The following is a 24,168-nucleotide window of genomic DNA, read 5'->3' as shown; positions in this document are numbered from 1 at the left end:
CAACCTCTGCCTCCCGGGTATAGACAATTCTCCTGCCTCAGCCTCCCGAGTAGCTGGGATTACAGGCGCAAGCCACCAGGCCCAGCTAATTTTGTATTTTTAGTAGAGATGGGGTTTCTCCATGTTGGTCAGGCTGGCCTCGAACTCCCAACCTCAGGTGACCCGCCCGCCTCAGTCTCCCAAAGTGCTGGGATTATAGGCGTGAGCCACCAGGCCCAGTGCATGTATCCTTTTTAAGGCCAAATAATATTCCACTGCATGTGTCAGAGGCATTTGAACCAGAGCAACTCCATCTTGAACAGGGGCAGGGTAAAATGAGGCCGAGACCTGCTGGGCTGCATTTCAAGGATGTTAGGCATTCTTAGTCATAGGATGAGACAGGAGCTTGGCAGGACTGGTTTCACAACACACAGGTCCCAAAGACCCTACTGATATAACAGCATGCAATAAAGAAGCCAGCCAAGACCCACCAAAACCAAGATGGTAATGAAAGAGACCTCTGGTCATCCTCACAGCTCATTATATGCTAATTATGATGCATTCACATGCTAAAAGATATTCCCACCAGCACCAAAAGAGTTTAAAAATGCCATGGAAACATCTGGAAGTTACCCTATATGGTCTAAAAAGGGGAGGAACCTTCAGTTCCAGGAACTTGCAACCCTGGAAAACTCATGACTAATCTACCCCTTGTTTGGCATATAATCAAGGAATAACCATAAGCATACTCAGTCAAGCAGCCCATGCCACTGCTCTGCCTATAGAGTAGCCATTCTTTAGTTTCTTTACTTCTCTAATACATGTCATTTCACTTTACTTTGTAGACTCACCCCAAATTCCTTCTTGCATGAGATCCAATAACCTTCTCTTGAGGTCTGGATCAAGACCCCTTTCTGGTAACATATGGATTAACCACACTTTGTTTACCCATTCATCAATTTATAACTTTTTTTGGTCTAACTTTTTTTGGCTACTATGAATCATGCTGCCATAATGTCCATGTCCAAGTTTTTGTGTGGACAGGTGTTCTCAATTCTCTTGGATGTACGATTGCTGGGTCATATGGTGACTTTATGTCTAACATGTTGAGGAACTCCCAGATGGTTTTACAAAATGGTTGCATCATTTTACATTCCAATCAACAATATATGAGTCTTCTAATTTCTCTACATCATTGCCAATACTTGTCTTTTTTATTTTAGTCATCCTAGTGGGTGTGATGTGATAATCTCATTGTGGTTTTGACTTGTATTTCATATAATCTTAATAGATGTTTATATAATGAATGATCTTTGAATGTCCTGTATGTGGCTCACATCCCAGAAACTTGGCTAAACCAAATTGAAGTTTTTCAATGTTGTATTCATTCCACATACATTTATTGAAGGCCCATGATATGCTAACTCTAATGCACCTAGTATGGATTGGCAAAGTTATGAGAACAGACCTTGAAGCAGAAAGGCCTGGCACTTTCTGCCCCAGCTGTGCCACTTATTGGCTGTATGACCTTGGGCAGATTATGTAACCTTTCTCAGATTTAGTGGGGCAAGTTAATAGTATCTTCCTCATGATGTTGCTCTGAAGGTTAAATAAGATCATGAGTCTGGAGTGGTAGCTCATGCTTGTAATCCCAACACTTTGGGAGGCTGAAGTGGGAGGACTGCTTGAGCCTAGGAGTTCAAGACCAGCCTGGACAACATGGTGAGATCCCATCTTTATTTAAGTAAGTTTTTTTTTTAAAGAAAGATCCTGAATGTTAAGGGCTTAGCACAGTGGCTGCAAGAAATAACAACTCAATAGATGTTAGTCATTATTATTGAGTGTATTAAAAGTCATAAAAGTAAATAAGACAAATGTCTAATAATAACATAATGTTATGTAAGCTATTGAGACAGTGAAGTAAAAAGGGCTCCCTGGAGAATCTCCAACCTGCCTGTGCATTGGGAGGATGTGGTGGAGCCTTGGGGAGTTAGCACCCATTGCAGGAAGGAGAAGCCTGGCCTCTCCTGTTCCTGGGTGGTAAAAGGGGATTCAATCTGTGAAGCGCAAAGCCTGCTAGCAGGACTCTCACCTTTGCTGAGAGTCCCTGTTTCCCTTTTATTCCTTTTCACACAATAAATGCTGCCCTTCTCACCCTACAATGTATCCGCATGCCTAAATTATCCTGGTCGTGTGACAAGAACCCGGGTTTTCCTACAACACTACGACATAGACATTTGTATGTCTCTATCTGTAACAATGAGGCTGCCCTCATGTCCTTATCAATTAGGCTATTATGCAGACTAATTACATAATAATTACAAAGTGCTTTGAATTCCTAAAATATATATTAAATAAATATTCTCATTTAAGATGTGCTGCCCCAAGAAACCAGTTCTTTACCAAATTCAGAAAGAAGAGATTTTGGACAAGAGGGATTTAGATTTCACAAGTGCCACAGCTCCTGTGGTCAACTTTCTTTTTGCTGTTACCATGTATTCAATTGGACAATATGCAGGAAAAAAAGGTTATTTTTTGTATATACGAGACATTTTTAATTTGCACTTTTTACCACAACAAAGCAAACATTTCATACAATGTTGGCATTTAATTTAAAAATGCGTTTTCTTTTTGAATTTTGAGAACTGTGTTTCGTTTTTGTTTGTTTTTGAGACAGGGTCTCACTCTGTTGCCCAGGCTGGAGTACAGTGGTGCAGTCATCCTCCTGAGCTCGAGCAATCCTCCCACCTCAGATTCCCAAGTGGCTGGGATTACACGTGTGTACCACCATGCCCAGCTAATTTTCTTATTTTTATTTTTTTTTTAATGAGACAAGGTCTAGCCATGTTGCCCAGGCAGGTCTCAAACATCTGGGCTCAATGGAGACTCAGCCTCTCAAAGTGCTTGGATTACAGGCAAGAGCCACCAAGTTCTGGCCTGAGGGCATATTTTAAAATTTCATAATAATGCTAAAGAGCTCTCCTAACTACATACAATCTTTTGCAGCAGACAAGCAACCATTCTACATATTTTTATTTTTTTTTTTTTTTGAGATGGAGTTTCGCTGTTGTTGCCCAGGCTGGAGTGCAAAGATGCAATCAATTTCAGCTCAGCACAACCTCCGCCTCCCGGGTTCAAGCGATTCTCCTGCCTCAGCCTCCTGAGTAGCTGGGATTACAGGCATGTGCCACCACGCCCGGCTAATTTTGTATTTTTAGTAGAGATGGGGTTTCTCCATGTTGGTCAGGCTGGTCTTGAACTCTCGACCTCAGCTGATCCGCCCGCCTCGGCCTCTCAAAGTGCTGGGATTACAGGCGTGAGCCACTGCACCCAGCCAGAAAGCAGACATGTCCTAACCACAAGCAGGACTCATTACCCGTACTAAATTAGAGTCCTTTTTTTTTTGGCTCACCTATGAATCATTTATGCACCAAGTTTCTCTTAGGATACTTTATAGTTTATATATAATGGATGAAAGGGGGCTTAGAAGCCATCTAGTAATCTAGTGACTCAAATGGCTAGATAAATAATGTTGCTGATTATTGGAGAAAGGTGCAAAAGAGGATAAGAAAAGGCCCTAAAGAGGTTAAGGGAAGGGCCCCAATTTCCCACAGCTAGAGCTAGAGGAAGAGATACTTGTTAGATGATGGCAGCAAAATGAAAACCGGAGAGAGAAGGAGGCTCCCTATTTGAACACTCCACTCAGCTTGCTTTATTCAGAAACAGCCTTTCGTTGCTTAGAAATAACATACACTAATATTATCTATACCATTCTCCTGCCTGGAGATGACCTACATTATCACTCAATGGAAGCCACTGTAGAGAAATCAAAACACCTCAAAGCCAAAATAGTACTTAGAAGTCAGACACATTCAGATGTAGAAGAAAGGAAGAAGCAGTGGAAATTGGACTGACCACATCTTAGGCAGTGACCCTGGTGATGGACTCCAAGGCAAGACTGCTTACTTATGGGACAGCCAACTGGGCTGTGCAAAAGTATCTTTCCTTGTGGTGGTGGAATTTTTTCTTTTCACTTGAATTGGACTTCAATTTGAGTTTCATTTGGGTTAATAAATACTGTAATTTCTTAAAAAATGTAAATACATCTAGCATGGGTAAAGAATTGTGACTCATACATTTGTGTGGATTAGTTTCATTTAAGGTATTATTCAAATACTTGAATAATATATATTCAAGTATATATATTCAAGTATATATATAGTATATATGTACTATATATACTATACTATATGTACTATATATGTGCTATATATACTTGAATTTATATATACTTGAACATATTTATATATACTTGAATATATTATTGACTATTATATATTCAAGTATATATATCAAGTATACTTGAATATATATAGTATATACAAACTATATATATTCTATATATATACTATATATATTCAAGTTTATAGTATATACATATACTATATATTCTATATATACTATATATATTCAAGTATATTTGATATATAATATATACTATATATACACTTGACATATATAGTATACTATATATAAAAATTTTGTATTTTTGTATTTTTATTCTATATATACACTTGATATATATAGTATATACTATATATGTAGTATATATATACTTGAATATATAATATTCAATAATATACTGAAATATCCACAAGCTGTTAAAAACCATCCAATTAGAACTGATAAAAATTTTTGAGTCAAAGAAGTTTTTGATGTCAAATGGCAAGTTTGGTTAATCTAGGAAAGTTTAATTGAAAGTTGAAAGTTTTCTAAAAATGGAGATGCTGGAAATGTCCTTTAAAAGGCTTTGTAAATGGATAAAAAATAAATCAAATTCATAGGAAAATTCCCGTTGGAAATGCTGAAATTCTGGCAATGTTCAGAAGAAAAATAAGTTAATCAGTAGACTAAATTTCCTTAGTACCTGCCAACAAATTGAACATTTCTTAAACTGCATGAAGCTGGGAGGGTATAGACAGAGTGGTGAGAGGGCACACCCACCTAAAGTCAATCAAAGCACACTTCACTTGTTGGCCATACAATAAATAAGCAAATACCAACAAAGCAAAACTAACCAAAACCAACAAAAGATCCCTACATTCTAAGATTCCAATTTACATCAAACTGCGTCTGTATAAAGACAAGTATTGGAAAATCTATAAGACAACACTAAACTATGAAAGACACATACCTAACTCAAGAAAGTAAAATTTGGTATGGGTGATTTTTTAAAATTGTGTACACAAATATATATTTTTCTTCAGATAAACTTTTGAAAACAATAAACATACACATATGTAGGAAGATTTATTTCAAATTCTTAATATCTATCTTAGAAATGAACTTGTAAACACAGTTTGATAGGAAATTTTAGAGAAAGAACAGCTACAAATCATAGATTTATTTATATATTTTTAAAATAGCTAGGATTTCTATTGACTTTATTGTAGACCAGAATATAATATAATAAGCATTGTTGAAAGAAACCTTGGCTGGGCACAGTAGCTCATACCTGTAATCCTAGCATTTTGGGAGGCTGAGGTGGGCAGATTGCCTGAGCTCAGGAGTTGGAGACCAGCCTGGGCAACAGGGTGAAACCCCGTCTTTAATAAAATACAAAAAATTAGCCAGGCGTGGTGGCGTGTGCCTGTTGTCTCAGCTACTTGGGAGGCTGAGGCAGGAGCATTGCTTGAACCTAGGAGGTGGAGGTTGCAGTGAGCCAAGATTGTGCCACTGCACTCCAGCCTGGCGACAGAGTGAGACTCCATCTCCAAAAAAAAAAACAAAGAAAACTCTTTTTTAAATTAAAAGAAAATCTTACAAATAATCTAATTTTTAGCACTATTTGACGGAATTACATTCTAATATTCTAGAAAAAAATTGTACTAGACCTCCAAATAAGATAATTAAAAATTTAATACAATTCTACATAAAATAATGTATTTTTATGCAATTAAACTTCACATTAAATTTTTAATTTTGTATTATCAGAAAAATGTAAATATTAATTTTATTCCTATAATTTCTGATCAGTTCTTTGAAAAATTAAAATTAAACTCTCTATAACTTTGACATCATATTACCTCAAAAAGACTAGAAGGCCAAGAGTGGTGGCGGTTCATGCTTCTAATCTCTGTGCTTTGGGAGGCAGAGGTGGGAGGATTGCTTGAGGCCAGAAGTTTGAGACCAGCCTGAGCCACGTAGTGAGACTCTGTCTCTATGAAACATAAAAAATTAGCCAGAAATGGTAGCACATGCCTGTGGTCCTAGCTACTCAGCAGGCTGAGATGGGAGAATCTCCTGAGTCCAGGACTTTGAAGCTGCAGTGAGCTATAATCATGCCACTGGACTCCAACCTGGGTGATAGGCAGAGAGCCTATCTTTTAAAAAAATAAGAATTAAAAAAAAAAAAAAAAGGCTAGGAAACAGCAGACATTATAAATTACAAATTTCTCTAATATATTATTTCTTATTAAATTTATAAATAATCTGTTATAAGGTGAGACTGGGGGATTTTACATATAGCATTTGTTAGAGGTGAGACTGGGGGATTTTACATATAGAAATGTATAGTGAATATAACAAAAATCTATATATCCACCATTCAAAATTTACAAATATTAATATTGTACTTCTGATCTTTTTATAAAATAAAAGAAATAAAAACATTTTTGCTGAAGTTGCTATCACATTTTTATTCTTCCCCATATCCATTCTTCTCTCCCAGAGGTAACCAATTTTATAAATTTGATATATATTCTTCCAATGTGTGTTTATGTTTTACTACATATATGTACTCATAAATATAGAATATACTGTGTGTGCTATGTGTTTTTAAAGCAACTTTGTGTTTTCAAGATCTCATCCTGTTGATACATATAAATATAACTCATTCACTTTAACTTCTAAATAGCATTTTATAAGATATGACAAGCTACATATCCATTCTTCTATTGAAGGGCATTTTGGTTGTTTCCATTTTTTTGCATTCTAAAAAATGACACAGTAAAGATCTTTGTGCATGTATCCTTACATATGTGTGAGAATATATTCTGTATATTGAAAAGAGCCTAGAAGCAACGATAGCCCAGAGGAACAACAACAAAAAAATCCTAATTTCTAACTATCACTCCACAGTAAAGGGAGTAAGTGCTCCTTAAAGAAATGGCCAATTCCAAGTCTGGAGCAAAAAAATGTAGGTGAACCTGTTATATATTGTGTGCCAGAAAGCAAGGAAGCACTTGGAGAATTATAAGGATGTGTTTTTTAAAAAAGGAGCCAGTTTAAAGGAGCTTTCATTAGCCAGATCTAAGCTTAAAAAGAAAAAAAGGTAAAGGATTATAACACATTAAATAATAATAATTGAAACCCCTAAGTTCATAGTAATTTTTTTTTTTTTTAGACGGAGTCTCACTCTGTCACCCAGGCTGGAGTGCAGTGGCGTGATCTCAGCTCACCAAAACTTCCAATTCCTGGGTTTAAGTGATTCTCCTGCCTCAGCCTCCCAAGTAGCTGGGATTACAGGCATGTGCCATGACGCCCGGCTAATTTTTTTTTTTTTTGTATTTTTTTAGTAGAAACGGGGTTTCACCGTGTTGGCCAGGCTGATCTCAAACTCCTGACCTCAACTGATCCACCCACCTCAGCTTCCTAAAGTGCTGGATTATAGGTCTGCGAGCCACCACGCCTGGTCCATAGTGGTATTTTTTTAAAGTGGGGAGGTAAATGTCTTCTTTACAGAAAAATGCCAACTAATAAATATAGAAGCAATGATGGAATTAGAAAAACCATTTCAGGCCGGGCGCGGTGGCTCACACCTGTAATCCCAGCACTTTGGAAGGCCGAGGTGGGCAGATCACAAGGTCAGGAGTTCGAGACCAGCCTGGCCAACACAGTGAAACCCTGTCTCTACTAAAAATACAAAAAATTAGTCAGGCATGGTGGTGGGCACCTGTAATCTCACCTATTCGGGAGACTGAGGCAGGAGAATCGCTTGAACCCGGGAGACAGAGGTTGCAGCCAGCTGAGATCATGCCATTGCACCCAGCCAGGGCAATAGTGCAAGACTCTGTCTCAAAAAAAAAAAAAAAAGAAAAGAAAAGAAAAGAAAAACCATTTCAAAGGTGATTCATGCAAATATCATTAATGAACGCTAAAAACACTCAGTAAAAAGTTTTGGGAACGGGGGGTCACATGCTTTGAAAGTGTTATACTGCTACTTACTTACTAATAAATAGTAAAGGGGAAAATTATCTTTACAATTTGCCTTATTTTAGTGAGGTAGAGCTTCTTTTCATGTTTATTGGCTATTCAGGTGTCCTCTGATGCTCATATTCTTTGCCTATTTTTTTTTTTTTTTTCTGAGACAGAGACACAGTCTCACTCTATCGCCCAGCCTGGAGTGCAGCAATGCAATCTCAGCTCACGGGAACCTCTGCCTTCAGGTGGTTCAAGCGATTCTTGTGCCTCAGCCTCTTGAGTAGCTGGGATTACAGGCATGCACCAACACACCCAGCTAATTTTTGTATTTTTAGTAGAGACAGGGTTTCACCATGTTGACCAGGCTGGTCTCAAACTCCTGACCTCAGGTGATCCGCCTGCCTCAGCCCCCCAAAGTGCTGCAATTACAGGTGTGAGCCACCATGCCCAGCTCTTTGCCTATTTTTCTGTTGACTTGTTTATGCTTTACTAATTGAGTTGTATAAATTCTTCATATACTTTGGACATTGTAATGCAAATATCTTTACTGAGTCTGTGATTTATATACAGGACATTTTGTATAACAAAACCTGTGATTTCGATATACTCAAATATCTGAATCTTTTTCTTTATTATTTGCACATTTTAAGGCACATTTAATATACCTTTCCCTATTCTCAGTGTCATAAAGATAGCCTCCTATATTTTCTTTTGAACTCTGAATTCTATTCAGTTTGTTTATCCGAGGAGCTGAACAGTAAGTACTAAAACTGTTGGAAAACAATATTAATTTTTGGCTCTAAGAGGGTTTCCAGCTTTATGTGAAGTCTCCTTTCAACACCATAAATAATTGAGAGTTGCTATTTAAAACCATACATACAAAGTTATAGTTTCAGGATACTAAAAAAAATAGAAAAGAGTAACGCATATAATCTTACGTGAGTGAACAAAGCTTCCTTCCTTAACTCTTCAGAACTGTCATTTGGAGTCCAAGCTTCAGCAAACTGCAGGAAATCCCATTTTTCCTTATCACCTTCCTCAGCCTGAATTTTTTCTTTCCTACCGTTCAGTGTGCTCCCTGTAACTTGAGCCTACAAGAGGAAAAAGTAAATGAATTTTTGAGCAGTTCACCTCACAGCTGAAATTCACTAAGTAACTTGATTTTGCATTTAAATCATAAGCTACCCACTAAGAAAATCTTACTGTTCCAACATATCATGGGCTTTAGTAATATAATTATCTTTGTAAACCAAAAATAAAATTATAAGCCTCCCAACCAAACCAACTTAATGGATTCCTCCTCTTGGCCAAGAGCATTCTAAAGTAAACCTGAAACACGCCAGGTGCAGTGGCTCATGCCTGTAATCCCAGTACTTTGGGAGGCCAAGGGGGGTGATCACCTGAGGTCAGGAGTTTGAGACCAGCCTGCCCAACATGGTGAAATCCCATCTCTACTAAAAATAGAAAAATTAGCCGGGCGTGGTGGCAGGCGCCTGTGATCCCAGCTCCTTGGGAGGGTAAGGCAGAAGAATCCCTTGAACTCAGGAGGCGGAGGTTGCAGTGAGCTGAGATCCTGCCACCGCACTCCTGTGTGACACAGTGAGACTCTGTCTCAAAAAAGCTGACCAGCATTAACATTAAAATAGAGATCTTAAGGCTGACAAAACAGACTCTTTGTAGCAACAAGATGCCAACATGACAGATAGCAGGCCCTAAAACAAATTGAAACCTTTTACTCCCTAACATATTTCTTTTGTATGAAATGGCTCTGCAGAGCTGTCTTTTGTGGGAAAAATTTACATTCTGTAGAGAATCCCCCTTCCTTTCCAGGTCTTTATCCTGATCCAGGAGAGAATTAACTAAGGAGTCTGGCACCTTTTAAAGTCTAATAAGAGGCCAGGAGCGGTGGCTCATGCCTGTAATCCCAGCACTTTGGGAGGCTGAGGTGGGCGGATCACAAGGTCAGGAGTTCGAGACCAGCCTGGCCAATAAGGTTAAACCCCATCTCTACTAAAAATACAAAAACCAGCTGGGCGTGGTGGCGGGCGCCTGTAGTCCCAGCTACTCAGGAGGCTGAGGCAGGAGAATCGCTTGAACCCAGGAGGCAGAGATTGCAGTGAGCTGAGATCACGCCACCATACTCCAGCCTGGGCGATAGAGCAAGACTCCACCTCTTAAAAAAAAAAAAAAAGAGTCTAATAAGAAACATTTACAATCTATTCTGTCTGAAGCCTGCTACCTGGATGCTTTATCTGCCTAAGAAGAACCTTGGTCTCCACAACTCCTTATCTTAACCCAGGTATTCCAAGTCTTCAGATAAACTCTTTCAACCAACTGCCAATCAGAAAATCTTTGAATCCACCTATGATCTGGAACCAATGCCTCCCTCCACCCCACCTTGCATAAAACCAAGCTGTAGCCCAACCATCTAAGGCACAAGTTCTCAGAATCTCCTGGGGCTGTGTCATGAGCCACTGTCATTCATATTTGGCTCAGAATAAATCTCTTAAAATATTTTACAGTTTGACTCTTCATTGACATCTAGTCTGTTTTCTTTTGCTTATAACAGAATATCTGAAATTGTGTAATGTGTAAAGAAAATGAACTTATTTCTTATGGAAGCTGAGAAGTTAAGGTTGAGGGGCCACATCTGGTGAGGGCTTCTTGCTGGTGGGTACCTGCGGAGTTCTGAGACAGCACAGGTCATCTCATGGGGAAGGGGCTGAGTGGTGCTAGCTTAGGTCTCTCTTCCTCTTCCTATAAAGCCACCAGTCCCACTCCTGTGATAACCGATTAATCCCTCAATCCATGAATGGATTAATCCATTCATAAGGGCAGAACCCTCATGACCCAATCACCTTTTTTTCTTTTTTTTAGAAGAGGGTGGGAAAGAAGGTCAATCATCTCTCTTAATGGCCCACCTCTCAATACTGCCACAGTGGGGATTAAGTTTCAAAGTAAGTTTTAGAGGGAATGAACATTCAAACCATAGCAATAATTATCCAAAATTATAATCCATTACCCAGTCAATGGTTCCATGCTTAATGAGAAAAGGTTTAACTGGAGAAGTTATACTATTCATTTTCTTCATAAAAACTTTTATTCTTTTTTTTTTTTTTTTTTTTTTGAGACGGAGTCTCGCTCTGTCGCCCAGGCTGGAGTGCAGTGGCGCGATCTCGGCTCACTGCAAGCTCCGCCTCCCGGGTTCACGCCATTCTCCTGCCTCAGCCTCCCGAGTAGCTGGGACTACAGGCGCCCGCTACCACGCCCGGCTAATTTTTTGTATTTTTAGTAGAGACGGGGTTTCACCGTGTTAGCCAGAATGGTCTCGATCTCCTGACCTCGTGATCCGCCCGCCTCGGCCTCCCAAAGTGCTGGGATTACAGGAGTGAGCCACCGCGCCCGGCCAACTTTTATTCTTATATTTATATGCTTTGAAACTTAACCAACATATGATCGGCCATTTTGAATATTTATATCCAGTGCTTAAAAAACATTTCATTGAAAAACAGTGCTATGGGCTGAATGTTTGTATCCCCCCCAAATTCAGATGTTAAAATCCTAACTCCCAATGTTGATGGTGTTCGGAGGTGGGGCTTTTGGGAGGTGATTGGGTCATGCGGGTGGAGCCCTCATGAATGGGCTTAGTCCCCTATAAAAGAGACCCCAAAGAGCTTTCTTGCCCTCTTTCCACAATGAGAAAGCAGTAGTCAGCAACTTGGAAGAGGGCCCTCACCAGAACTCAACCATACTGGCATCCTAATCTCAGACTTCTAGCCTCCAGAAGTATGAGAAATAAATTTCTGTTATTTATAAACTACCCAATATAGATTGGTACTTTGTTATGGCTGCCCAAACGAACTAACCCAGAAATAATCTAATCCTTTTTTTTTTTTTTTTGAGACAGAGTCTTGCTCTGTCACCCAGGCTGGAGTGCAATTGTTGCAATGGTGCGATCTTAGCTCACTGCAACCTCCACCTCCTAGCTTCAGGCAATTCTCCTGCCTCAGGCTCCCAAGTAGCTGGGATTACAGGCACCTGCTACCATGCCCAGCTAATTTTTTTGTATTTTTAGTAGAGACAGGGGTTCACCATGTTGGCCAGGCTGGTCTCGAACTCCTGACCTCAGGTGATCCACCTGTCTCGACCTCCCAAAGTGCTGGGATTAGAGGCATGAGCCACCGCGCCCAGCCAGAAATCATCTAATCCTTAGTCAAGTCCTTTCTATAAACATTGTCAAGACTGAGGAAATGAGACAGCTGAGAGGACAGAGCAAGCAATGTCATTCCTACATTTTCTAGAGTCTGGGTACAGGCTACCTTCTGTCCAAAATTAGCTTGGAACTCAAGAATTCTTCTAGAAAAGGTTTATTCTTAGGTTACGCAAAGGACTTGGGGCTTGAAACATTACGTTTCCTTGCTAGCCAACCCCATCATTGTACCTCTAAAGTAGTAGAAGGGCTTGGAAGATAACAGGAGTACGTGGAAGTTCATGCCTCTCTTACTACAGAGGAGAGCAGGCAAGGTACTACTATTGAAGCCTTTTCTTAACTTGGTCTCTATTATCATCATTATCTTGATGTGCTTAAGTATCCTTTGCCTGAAAACACTAAAACTCAGCCTCTTAACTCACATTGGCTATGGTTAATAGTAAGTAAGCTGCTAACTTGATTTAAATTCAAGCTTTACCTTGCGATTCAACATTCCCCACATAAGGATGTCTAAGGTTCCATTTGCAATAAGGTAGTGAATATTCACAGAACTGCACTGGCCAATTCTGTGAGCTCGGTCTTCTGCTTGTTTTATATGTCCAGGGTCCCAGTACAACTCAGCAAATACAACATGACTTGCTGCAGTAAATGTTAATCCCTAAGTGAAATAAAGCAAATAAATTGAGAATGTAACATACAGCCATATATAATAAAGTCTTTCTGAACATGTTAAATGGAGAACACTGAAGGACTTGAAAACAAATTAGTTGTCTATTTTAGGCCAAATTAAGATTTAATTCATGAAAGGCAAATGAAGAATGTTTAATGCAACATAGCTAGGTGAACTACAAAAAACACATTTGAAAGGTATTTCAAAATTTCAAAAGTCAGCTTGATGTAAGTATATAAACTAAATCACTTCATTCTCTGATGATGAACAGATTCACATTACCACTGGAAAATCTAATAAAATACTTTATAAATGAGAATACAATTTCCAACATATGGTATCTATAGCAACTAGGCAGAGAGCATTTACATCCTCTTCATCTAACTCACACTGTCATGTTATAAAGCAAGAAAACAACGTCTCTGGTTATACTATTTTCTTCCTGTGATGTTATATTCCGAAGACCTGAAATTTACTGCCTATGTCTCAATATATACAATGCAATTGCATTTTCTGTACAACTGCATTTTCATGAATTTCAAATAGTGTGACATAAAAATATTAACTAAGTCTTGCTTTATAATCAATATATGAAATAATGCAAAATTCTCAAACTAAAAAATGTGTCAAACTAAAAAATGTGTCCAAAAATGCATGACTTTAATGTTGGTAGGCTGAATGAAATGTGAACCACGCTTATGCTATAGCCATATAGCAGTAAAATGACATTAGGTGGTAAACAGAAATATCTGCCTTTTTTTGGAGTATTATTTAATCAATGCTGTTTGTTGTTCATATGCACCAAACTCCTGTGAGTGACTTTTGTGACTGCTATGCTATTATTTTGATATGTTATTTTCACTTAAAATATTTTCATGTCACATAACAAAATCATGCTAGCATTAATTAAATGGTGGTACTAGTTCTCAAGCTGAAAAATTTACTGAAAATCAGTCTCTGAAAAAGAAGTTAGAGGTAATAAAAATACAGAGACAAATATATTAAACTGTACTGCTATTTAGGACTGAAAATGCCACAGAATATTAGAAATAATGCTGAAAAAATAAAAAGTAGTATTTAAGGAGAGACATCTTTAATTTTATAAAAAACATCATTTGATTATACAAGCATAAAGGGAAAATATGTAGGCAAGATCAATACCACTCTAAGCAGCTGCTAAACTATAATGTAAGATTCACAGTACCAAGAACAAAGACCTTTCTACTTTCCTTTATTCCTATGGAGATATTAGTCCTCAAGTATATGAGTCTTGATTTATATAAGGTCTTCAGAAGCACAGCCTTGAATAAAATGTAAGTGCCCCATACATTATTAATTTCAAAAGGTCCTAGACTCTCCTGTCTGGCTTTCTCCTACTTAGCACCTCCCCAGCTCTAAGTACTTCATTTCTAATTCTAAGCCCTTTTTGATGATATTCTCTATGGCTGGAACAGTCTAACAGATAAATAACTCCGATTATTGGAAGTTTAACTGAACATGAGGGAAGCATTGAGACAACCCTCCTTTTGGTTAGAACTCCCAGAGAGTTGTGGAACTGCTTCATCCTCATAAAGTTTCTCTCTGTATATAATTTTATATACTTTAATTAGCCGAGTAAAAACAGATCTTTGGCATGTACCAGCTTGGCTGAACAGCAGTATGCTCAATTACTTTTCCCTATGTTAAATATCCCAGCTTAGACATTTACAACAAAGTATTTTAGAATGCTGGCAGAAAAACAGTCCAGAAGATCCCCTCTTACCTACTGTGGCAGAGACTGCCATTACTTTCCCTAATATCTATCCTTCTCTTATTCCTTTGTAACATAACACCCAACTTTTAGCAGGGCTACGTGGAATAAAGAATACTCTTCCGAGCTTCCCTTGAAATTAGGTGTGGTTGTGGGACTAACTATAAGAGATGCAGTGTGCTTTTCTCCAGGCAGCTGCTTAGACTGCAGATAAGATGGAGCTCTAGCAGCCCTTTTAGATAAGACATACTTGCTAAGAGTGGTAAAGCAGAAAGCGAGAAGGGGTATAGGTCCTAAGGACTTTGTGCAAACATCAGGCTAGGCCTGGACTGTCTACATAAGAGAATTAAACTTTGTATACACATTAAGTCAGTCTTAATCTGAATTTCTGTTTACTTGCCTTCAAACTTAATCCTAAGGGACAAAACAGAAGCACTCCATAAAAAGTCCTGAGACAAGAGTTCTTTTCCCCCAGGCCACCTTGTCATACAGGTCCTAATGCAACACAATCAAGTAAGTGAAGGGTTGGATATAAGACAGGTATAAGAAAAGCCTATACAAATTCAAAGGAAGGAAAAAAGGTCACGCAAAAATATTACAATCAAATTAACTATACTCTTCTTACTCTTCTTTGAAAGTATATTCTTTCAAAGACATCCTTTCCTTGAAAATTTAGGAGATCTGTGTCAAAGACATCAAGGCCTCTTTCTATTATACTTTCTGGAACTCTCTGAAGAAGAATTACTATTTATTATACAAGGCATCCAGATACAAAGTTACAAGTTTATAAACCAAAGTTATAGTGAATGGCCTTTTTTCTTATTTCGATGACATTTCATAACCAAATTTAGACTTGAAATTTCTTACCTGGCCAGCAGCCTGAATGCTTAGGATAGCCACGCGAGTGTCAGGATCCTTTTGAAACTGATTAACCAGATGTATTCTTTCTGAAGATGAAACACTTCCATCTATCCTAATGTAACGAGTCTGGCATCAACAAGGAAAACGGCAAAATTAGGACAAGCCCCTATGTACCCATCTCATTTTATATATTTTACAGCTTATTTTTATGGTCACATAACAAAATGGAACTTGGTTAAGGTGACAGATTGGTAAATGTTATACAAGAAGAATCTTAACCAAGATTTTTAATAGCTTCTTATAACAATTTCTTATTTTTTTAATCTTTTAAGCTACTTGAGGGTAGAGTCTATGTCTAATTCATCTTTATCCCATCAATGCCAAGGGCAATGCCTTGTATATAGCAGAAGCTCCACAAATCTTTTATGAATTAAGCTAATGTTGTCTTCAGTAAAATTCTACGTAAATTGACACGCAAACTTTAAACCATGGATCAGACTAACTCTAAAGTTTTAAGATCACTAATTCTAAAGTGAAAATACAGCCAGACATGTGAGAAAAGAGAAAGATGATTCTGCCCACAAATCACGGATTCATGAAGAGTAGTACATTTATTTCTGAAATATCCCAAATATTAACTGGGAAAATAGAGCTTTTTTTTTTTTTTTTTTTGTGACGGAGTCTTGCTCTGTCACCCAGGCTGGAGTGCAGTGGCGGGATCTCTGCTCACTGCAAGCTCCGCCTCCGGGTTCACGCCATTCTCCTGCCTCAGCCTCCCGAGTAGCTGGGACTATAGGCGCCCGCCACCACGCCCGGCTAATTTTTTGTATTTTTAGTAGAGACGGGGTTTCACCGTGTTAGCCAGGATGGTCTTGATCTCCTGACCTCGTGATCCCCCCGCCTCATTGCTCCCGGCTGGAAAATAGAGCTTTTAATTCTGGTTTTTCACATTATTAAACTTTAAAGAAATATGTGATATGGTCATCTCCAGAGAGGTGGGGCACTGAGGCACCCACACACATTTTTGAAAAGTAGGGAAACATTAAGTGTTAAACTGAACATTGTTGTCTTTAAGAATGATTTGAGTTGAGAAAAGGGGGTTATCACTATGTGTTAGAATAGCTAAAAAGAAGTCATTATTGGCCGGGCGCGGTGTCTCACTTCTGCAATCCCAGCACTTTGGGAGGCCGAGGAGGATGGATCACAAGGTCAGGAGATCACGACCATCCTGGCTAACATGGCGAAACCCCATCTCTACTAAAAAAATACAAAAAAATTAGCTGGACGTGGTGGCGGGCGCCTGTAGTCCCAGATACTTGGGGGGCTGAGGCAGAAGAATGGCGTGAACCCGGGAGGCGGAGCTTGCAGTGAGTGGAGATCTAGCCACTGCACTCCAGCCTGGGCGACTGAGCGAGACTGTCTCAAAAAAAAAAAAAAGAAAAAAAAAGAAAAAAAGAAGTCATTATTCAACTTCTAAAAATGATAACTCCTAAATTTCAAAAAACCTTATTCATATATGTAGTGCCATAGAAAATATAGCCTTAAATAGTTGGAACATATGAATATTCACTTTTATAAGGGAATATCCGAGTTAATTATTAAAAAGAATGTCCCGTATTAACGTTCTGTCCTCAAAGAGCAAGTATACATTAACCAGTAAACCATTTAATAGCCATTAAGGAAGATTATAAAATTCTCTCAGGGTCTTTCTAAAGAAAATACATTGTCAGGGTAGGAAGAGTTGGGGAAAAATTCACCTCCAACCCCATGAATATCTACATTTTTTTTTTTTTGAGACGAAGTTTTGCTCTTATTGCCTAGGCTGGAGTGCAATGGTGGGATCTCAGCTCACTGCAACCTCTGCCTCCTCCTAGGTTCAAGCGATTCTCCTGCCTCAGCCTCCCGAGTAGCTGGGATTACAGGCATGTGCCACCATGCCCGGCTAATTCTTATTTTTAGTAGAGACAGAGTTTCTCCATGTTGGTCAGGCTGGTCTCGAACTCCCGACCTCAGATGATCCGCCCGCCTCGGCCTCCCAAAGTGCTGGGATTACAGGTGTGAGCCACCGCACCTGGACTATATCTACATTTTTAACTCTTAGTAAAGCTAAATGGGATTCTAAACATATCAGTAAAATGGATGTAAGAAAAAAAGACTATTATACTTGGAATCGATCCCAGTAGTTTTAAGGTATAATGGAATCAGAATAAGAAAAATATTATGAATCTAATTTCTTGCCCAATCATTTAAAAAATATTAAGGTTAATTAACTCTTAGAGGGTGTTTTTCAGAAACTATATGATAACCAATGAGAAAGTACCTTTTAATGTATAGCACTTTATTATAACTCTTCCTATGAAGGAAACACTAGAAGTATGTCTTTGGTAATATTAATGAACATATTACCTAATGTTTAAACAATGTATACTAAGTTTTTATCTTTGATAGAAACAAAGGAAGATGTTGTCACTCACTGGTGGACTATTGGAAATCAAGGTAGACCTAAGAAGATGCAGTAAAGCCACATGGCTTGATGGAGCTAACCTGATAAATTACTTGGGCCATATGTTTCAAATACATCTACACTAAATTTTAGTAATAATTTTCCATATATTGCCTGGAAGTTTAAATAGTATGACTGCAGTTGGGTACTAACATTGGCCAAATTCATTCTTTCTTTCCTCTCTATGTCACCCACATTCAAAGGCCACTGTGTAGGTAAATAAAAAGTCTAACGTTTAACTGTCTACACCACTCTAAAACGGTATATCCAGGAACAAAAATAAAATTCACATTATAGCCTATCATGGCAGCATATCTTTTTTTTTTTAGCAACCTTTTTTTAAATTTTTTTAATTTATTTTTTATTTATTTATTTTTAGTATTTATTGGTCATTCTTGGGTGTTTCTCGCAGAGGGGGATTTGGCAGGGTCATAGGACAATAGTGGAGGGAAGGTCAGCAGATAAACAACTGAACAAGGGTCTGTGGTTTTCCTAGGCAGAGGACCCTGCGGCCTTCCGCAGTGTTTGTGTCCCTGGGTACTTGAGATTAGGGAGTGGTGATGACTCTTAACGAGCATGCTGCCTTCAAGCATCTGTTTAACAAAGCACATCTTGCACCACCCTTAATCCATTTAACCCTGAGTGGACACAGCACATGTTTCAGAGAGCACGGGGTTGGGGGTAAGGTTATAGATTAACAGCATCCCAAGGCAGAAGAATTTTTCTTAGTACAGAACAAAATGGAGTCTCCTATGTCTACTTCTTTCTACACAGACACAGCAACAATCTGATTTCTCTATCTTTTCCCCACATTTCCCCCTTTTCTATTCGACAAAACCGCCATCGTCATCATGGCCTGTTCTCAATGAGCTGTTGGGTACACCTCCCAGACGGGGTGGCGGCTGGGCAGAGGGGCTCCTCACTTCCCAGAAGGGGCGGCCGGGCAGAGGCGCCCCCCACCTCCCGGACGGGGCGGCTGGCTGGGCGGGGGCTGCCCCCCACCTCCCTCCCGGACGGGGCGGCTGGCCGGGCAGGGGCTGTCCCCCACCTCCCTCCCAGATGGGGCGGCTGGCATGGCAGCATATCTTTAATCAATCCAGATAATTTGGTCAGTGGAAAATTATGAGATCAGTTAAGAAAAGAGAAAATTTAATAGTATATAATCATCATATACTATTAATATAATTTTCAAGAAAAATGTGTAATAATTTATATACCATCATCTAAAGAAGACAAAAAACACCTCAACTATGAGACTACAACTGATGTTTAGTATAGTAAAAATATGCATTCTAAAAAGTATTTAGTTAAAAAATGGCAACATACCTTATTTTCGATGACTGCTTCTGTGCAAGCTTGGAGCATGCTTAAATGGTGAGCAAAAACCAGAAATTTAAGCGAATCATTCTGAAGCATCATCTTAATATAATCCTTTACAGCACCTGCCTAAATATTAAAAGGTAAACCTTATTAGTGTCATAAAAATGATTATTTAAAATTTATGTCACTTTTAATAAAGCAAGAAAAATGGCTTGAAAATCAGTAAATATGAACTTTTAGCTGCATTGTTCTCTAGGTAGCCTAAGGAAGTAGAAGCCCACATATAAGGAAAATGTAAAAGAAGAGAGACAAGAAGGGGAAAAACTGAGCAATTAAATGAGAAGAAGACAAGAATTAGAAGAATTAAAAAACAACACAACAATGGGTTTCAATGGAAAGGAGGTAGTCAAGTAGGCTATGGCCAAGAAGGAGTTGGCAGTTTTGTTTAGAAGGTGATTTTCAAAAAAGTTTATATATAAGACCAAGTAGAACAGAGTTAAGGAGAAACAGAAAGCAAAAAAAATCAGATGAAGAGCATTTTTTTTTTAAAAGGGAAGATTGAAAACAGTAAGAAATCAGGGACTGAAGCTTAAGGTTTAAGGAAATTTTTTTTTTTTTTTTTTTTTTTTACTTAAGAAACTTAGGTAGACTTACAAATAAGCAGTTCAAGGAGTACACAGATTTAGAGAAATGGAAATGAGGTCATTTAGCTTATCTCTGGGATGGAGAAGGTTCCAGAAGAGGCTGGAGTGATGGGATGAAGACAACGGTAGTGAGGTCTGAGAGAACAGGGGGACATATAGAACAATTATGACACAGAAGGAAGAAAATTTTAAAAGTTCAGATTAACAGGTAACTTGAAGCCAAGTTACTAAGAGTGAAAAATCAATTTGATATGAAGCAAATACGAATTAAAGAGGATAGCATGAATTAAGTTTAAAATCTGAATATATGTATCTTTTAACTTTTAAAAACTGGTTATGTAGAAATTGTGGAAAAAGATACCAGGCTGACCACATTTAACTTCTGCTCCTTCTCAATGCTATGTTTAAAAGATAGCAAGTGTAAAGGGACAAAAAGAACTGGAGAAAAGTCAATAGCAACAAAACTTTGGAAGCTAAAAAGCAGATAATGACTGATAACTGATTAACCAATCTCACAGATCCTAAACTGGCTATGAAAAGTGGAGAAGCACTTGATTTACGTTGCAGTCATCTAAAAAGGCTCAGAAAATGACACCTCTGGAATGGGGGGTAGGAGTGTGGTTAGGAAGACCTGCTGAAATAATGTTTAAGTAGTTGATTATGTGCAATACTGCTATTTACCTTCTCTCTACCTATTCCATATAATAGGTAACTACCATAACCATTCTGGTAGAAAACTACAGACTTATTCTCTGGAGTGGATAAAATAGAGGGTATTTGGATGGAGGAATGCTATATTGATGATAGGTATATCCTACAAAACTCATGGGGATTACATGAAAGTTACAAAATAAATGCTGAGATCTGCCCCTCTGTCCCAGCCTTCTTACCCCTATACTTCCCAAAACAGAAACAGGCTTATGTCCTTCAGGCAAGAGAGCAGAATCACATAAAGTGATTCTTTTCTAAGGAATCTGACCAGCCAAGAGAAAAAACTAAAGATACTGCTATCAGGGGTTTCCCAGGGAGACATCCCATTCAGATCACCATTTATTGAAGGCCACAGTCTATAAATTGTATACATGCGCAGAGCTTCTAGTCAGTGGTTAGTGTCTTTCTTGTAAATATAAGCAACCAACCAAAGATCAATAGATACTTGTAGAAAGCAACATGTATGAACGGATCACATATACAGAGCTAAGAAAACTGGAAGAGATTGCATTTATAAAACAAGATCAGTATGCTACAAAAAAAACAGATATAAAGAAGAAAAAAAGTACTATCAGAAATGAAAAATATAATAGCAGAAATGGATAATTCATTGGTTATTAAGCTAAGGAAATCTCCCAGAAAGTAAACAGAAAATATAAAATATAGGCCAGGTGCGGGGGCTCATGCCTGTAATCCAAGCACTTTGGGAAGCCAAGGCGGGCAGATCACTTAAGGTCAGGAGTTCAAGAACAGCCTGGCCAACACGGTGAAACCCCGTCTCTACTAAAAATACAAAAATTAGCTGGGTGTGGTAGCACGTGCCTGTAATCCCAGCTACTTGGGAGGCTGAGGCAGGAGAATCGCTTGAACCTGGGAGGTGGAGGTTGCAGTGAGCCGAGATTACACCACTGCTCTCCAGCCTGGGCAACAGTGCGACTCTGTCTCAAAAAAAACAAAACAAAACAAAAAAAACAAATATAAAATGTAAAATAGGTAGGGGATCAGGTCATGAGGGCAATATATGAAAATATATGAATAATAAAAGTTTCAGAAAACAAACAGAGAAAACTAACAAAAATCATCAAAGAAATAAAGTTCTACATAACTGAAGGGCATGAGTTTCCAAAATGAAAAATGGAAAAGACCCACTACGTGTCTTTCACATTGAATGAAAATAGACCCAGAACGAGGCTCATTATCAAGAAATTTTAGAACACTGGGACAAAGAAATGATTCTATAAGCTTCCAGAAAAGTGAAGAAAAGATTTCATAGAATCAAAATAGAATAACAATTCTGAATTGTATTGGATTTCTCAATACCAATACCAGAAATGAGAGAAAATGATTTCCCCATTTTTATATCCAGCTAATTAAAAATCAGATAGAATAGTAATATTTTCAAATATGCAAGGAATGCAAATAATTTGCTTCCAATATACCATTTCTTGGGAGGCTACTGGACAAAATGCTCCAACAAAACAAGGAAGTAAACAAAGAAAGAAAATAATATATAAAGGAAAGAGGTAAAAATCTCCAGGATGAGAGCTCTGCAGCAGGCCTAAAGAGTAACAGTTCAGACTGGAGCTAATCAGAAGGAATCAGGTGAAATTTCTTTAAGAAGATGAGATTAATACAATGCTTAATGTTTAAAGATATTGGGAGGAGGTTAAATAACTAGGGGAAACTTTGAGGATGGATTAGTGACAACTACACAGAAAACTAATAAAAGAAGAAAAGAAAAACCTTTATAATTATTAATGCCAAAGAAAATAAAATGAGTTGTGGAAGAAAACGTATCCATAGCATACCATGTTTCACCTGTAAATGTTATAAATATGGTTCTAATAATAAACATGGTGAATACTGATCAAGCCAAAATTGGTAATAAGTTCCTATATAATCAGTAAAACTATGATTATGACTTTCATGGAAGGATGGAAATAACAGAAAGATATGTGTGTGAGAGTGGGGCAATAGGGGACAGGGCTAAAATTTAATCTTCCGTATTAAGAAGCCAATTGATGACAGCTAAAATTACAAAGCAAATAGTAATACAAACAAAGCAGCAATATAAGTATGGTGTTGAGGGATTTGAAGTAAATACTAAAAAAAAATCAGCTGAAAGAAAAGAAGGTTGTTGCCTTTGAGAAATAAGGTTAGGGGACTGTTATTTTTTGGATCTCTGGTCATTAAACTATGATACTATGTAGCTTTGGCAATAATAAAAAATTAAAAAGGAGGCATTTCAAAACTGAAAAATACCTACTTAAAATTCATACATATGACTATAAAGTCACATGACAGATTCTGCAAACTACATTTTGCATGTCTAAGTTTTCTAAACCACAGAAATTCATCATACAATGAGAGTAGGGGCTGTTAAGAACTTTAGCCTTGGATTTCAGTGCCTTGGAAAGTGGAAGTGAAGTACTGTCAAAATAAGGAGCTATAAATTCTGGATATGTTGTCATGGCAACTGAACCACTTTAATAAAGTGCATATTTGCCTAAAGAGCTATATTTACTGTGATAAGCCTTTCAAAATGTACATGTCAAGATGGAGTACTTTTAAGGTACATTCATTACTATCCAGTCCAGACTTACAAACTATATAATTGCTAAACCTCTAGTCGCGGATGGATTCCCCCTCCTCTTCCCAAGTGAGCAATTTTTCTTAGAGTCTCCTCCACTGATATCACCTGCTTCCATCACAACCAGAGATGCCGATGCCAAAGTTCAAGCCCCCTTTTTCCCACTCCTTTCCACTAGTGCTTCAAAAAGGTTTATGGTTACTAACATTATTATAAAGTTCAATTACATAACTGACTAAATAGGCTCTTAGGACTAACAAAGCAATTTAACCATCATTTGTGATATTGCTTTTTAGGAGAAAATGTGTTGGGAATACCAAAACATCAAAAGTAACAAATGAACTTTTGGGATTCTCTTAGGTTCTTAAGATGGGGATTACACAGATTTTCATTTTAAAATGTACTATGCATGCATTTTAACTATTTTGATTTTATCCTAATAAAAACTATCACTGCATCATCAGATTTTAAATTATCTGAACAGGAATTTGCTTCCAAACGATCTTAAGTACATAGTATGTGGAATAGCAGGTCCTCATAATAATCAGCATCTTGGTAATGTCGGTTCAGGTTTCACAGAAGTTGCAGAAAATGCATGTATTCAAAACTCTATTTTATTTTACTAGAATTGATCTGTTAGTAATAAGCCTGTTAGTCGAAGATCTAATTTAAGTAATTAATGAAGACTATACATTATATCTTATTTTAAAAAATGCAGGCCAGGCGCG

At 37.9% G+C, this 24,168-nt stretch overlaps 1 protein-coding gene across 11 annotated transcripts in view; it reads right to left on the bottom strand.

Annotated features, from left to right (window-relative positions):
- ZRANB3 (zinc finger RANBP2-type containing 3) overlaps positions 1-24,168 on the bottom strand; it is a 355,165-nt gene that overhangs the window by 80,290 nt on the left and 250,707 nt on the right. For all 11 annotated transcript variants that reach the window (XM_055108541.2, XM_063595172.1, XM_063595170.1 and 8 more), the window contains 4 exons: positions 19,502-19,621; positions 15,679-15,798; positions 12,870-13,049; positions 9,120-9,272 (listed from right to left, as the gene is read on the bottom strand). In XM_055108541.2, coding sequence (XP_054964516.1) covers positions 9,120-9,272; positions 12,870-13,049; positions 15,679-15,798; positions 19,502-19,621 — 573 coding nt within the window. The remainder of the gene's footprint in view (positions 1-9,119; positions 9,273-12,869; positions 13,050-15,678; positions 15,799-19,501; positions 19,622-24,168) is intronic.

Source organism: Pan paniscus, chromosome 13 (genome assembly GCF_029289425.2).
Source record: "Pan paniscus chromosome 13, NHGRI_mPanPan1-v2.0_pri, whole genome shotgun sequence".
In the NCBI taxonomy this organism is placed as follows: Eukaryota; Metazoa; Chordata; class Mammalia; order Primates; family Hominidae; genus Pan; species Pan paniscus.
The sequence above is the reverse complement of the archived record's forward strand: the minus strand, read 5'-3'. Positions and strand labels throughout refer to the sequence as shown.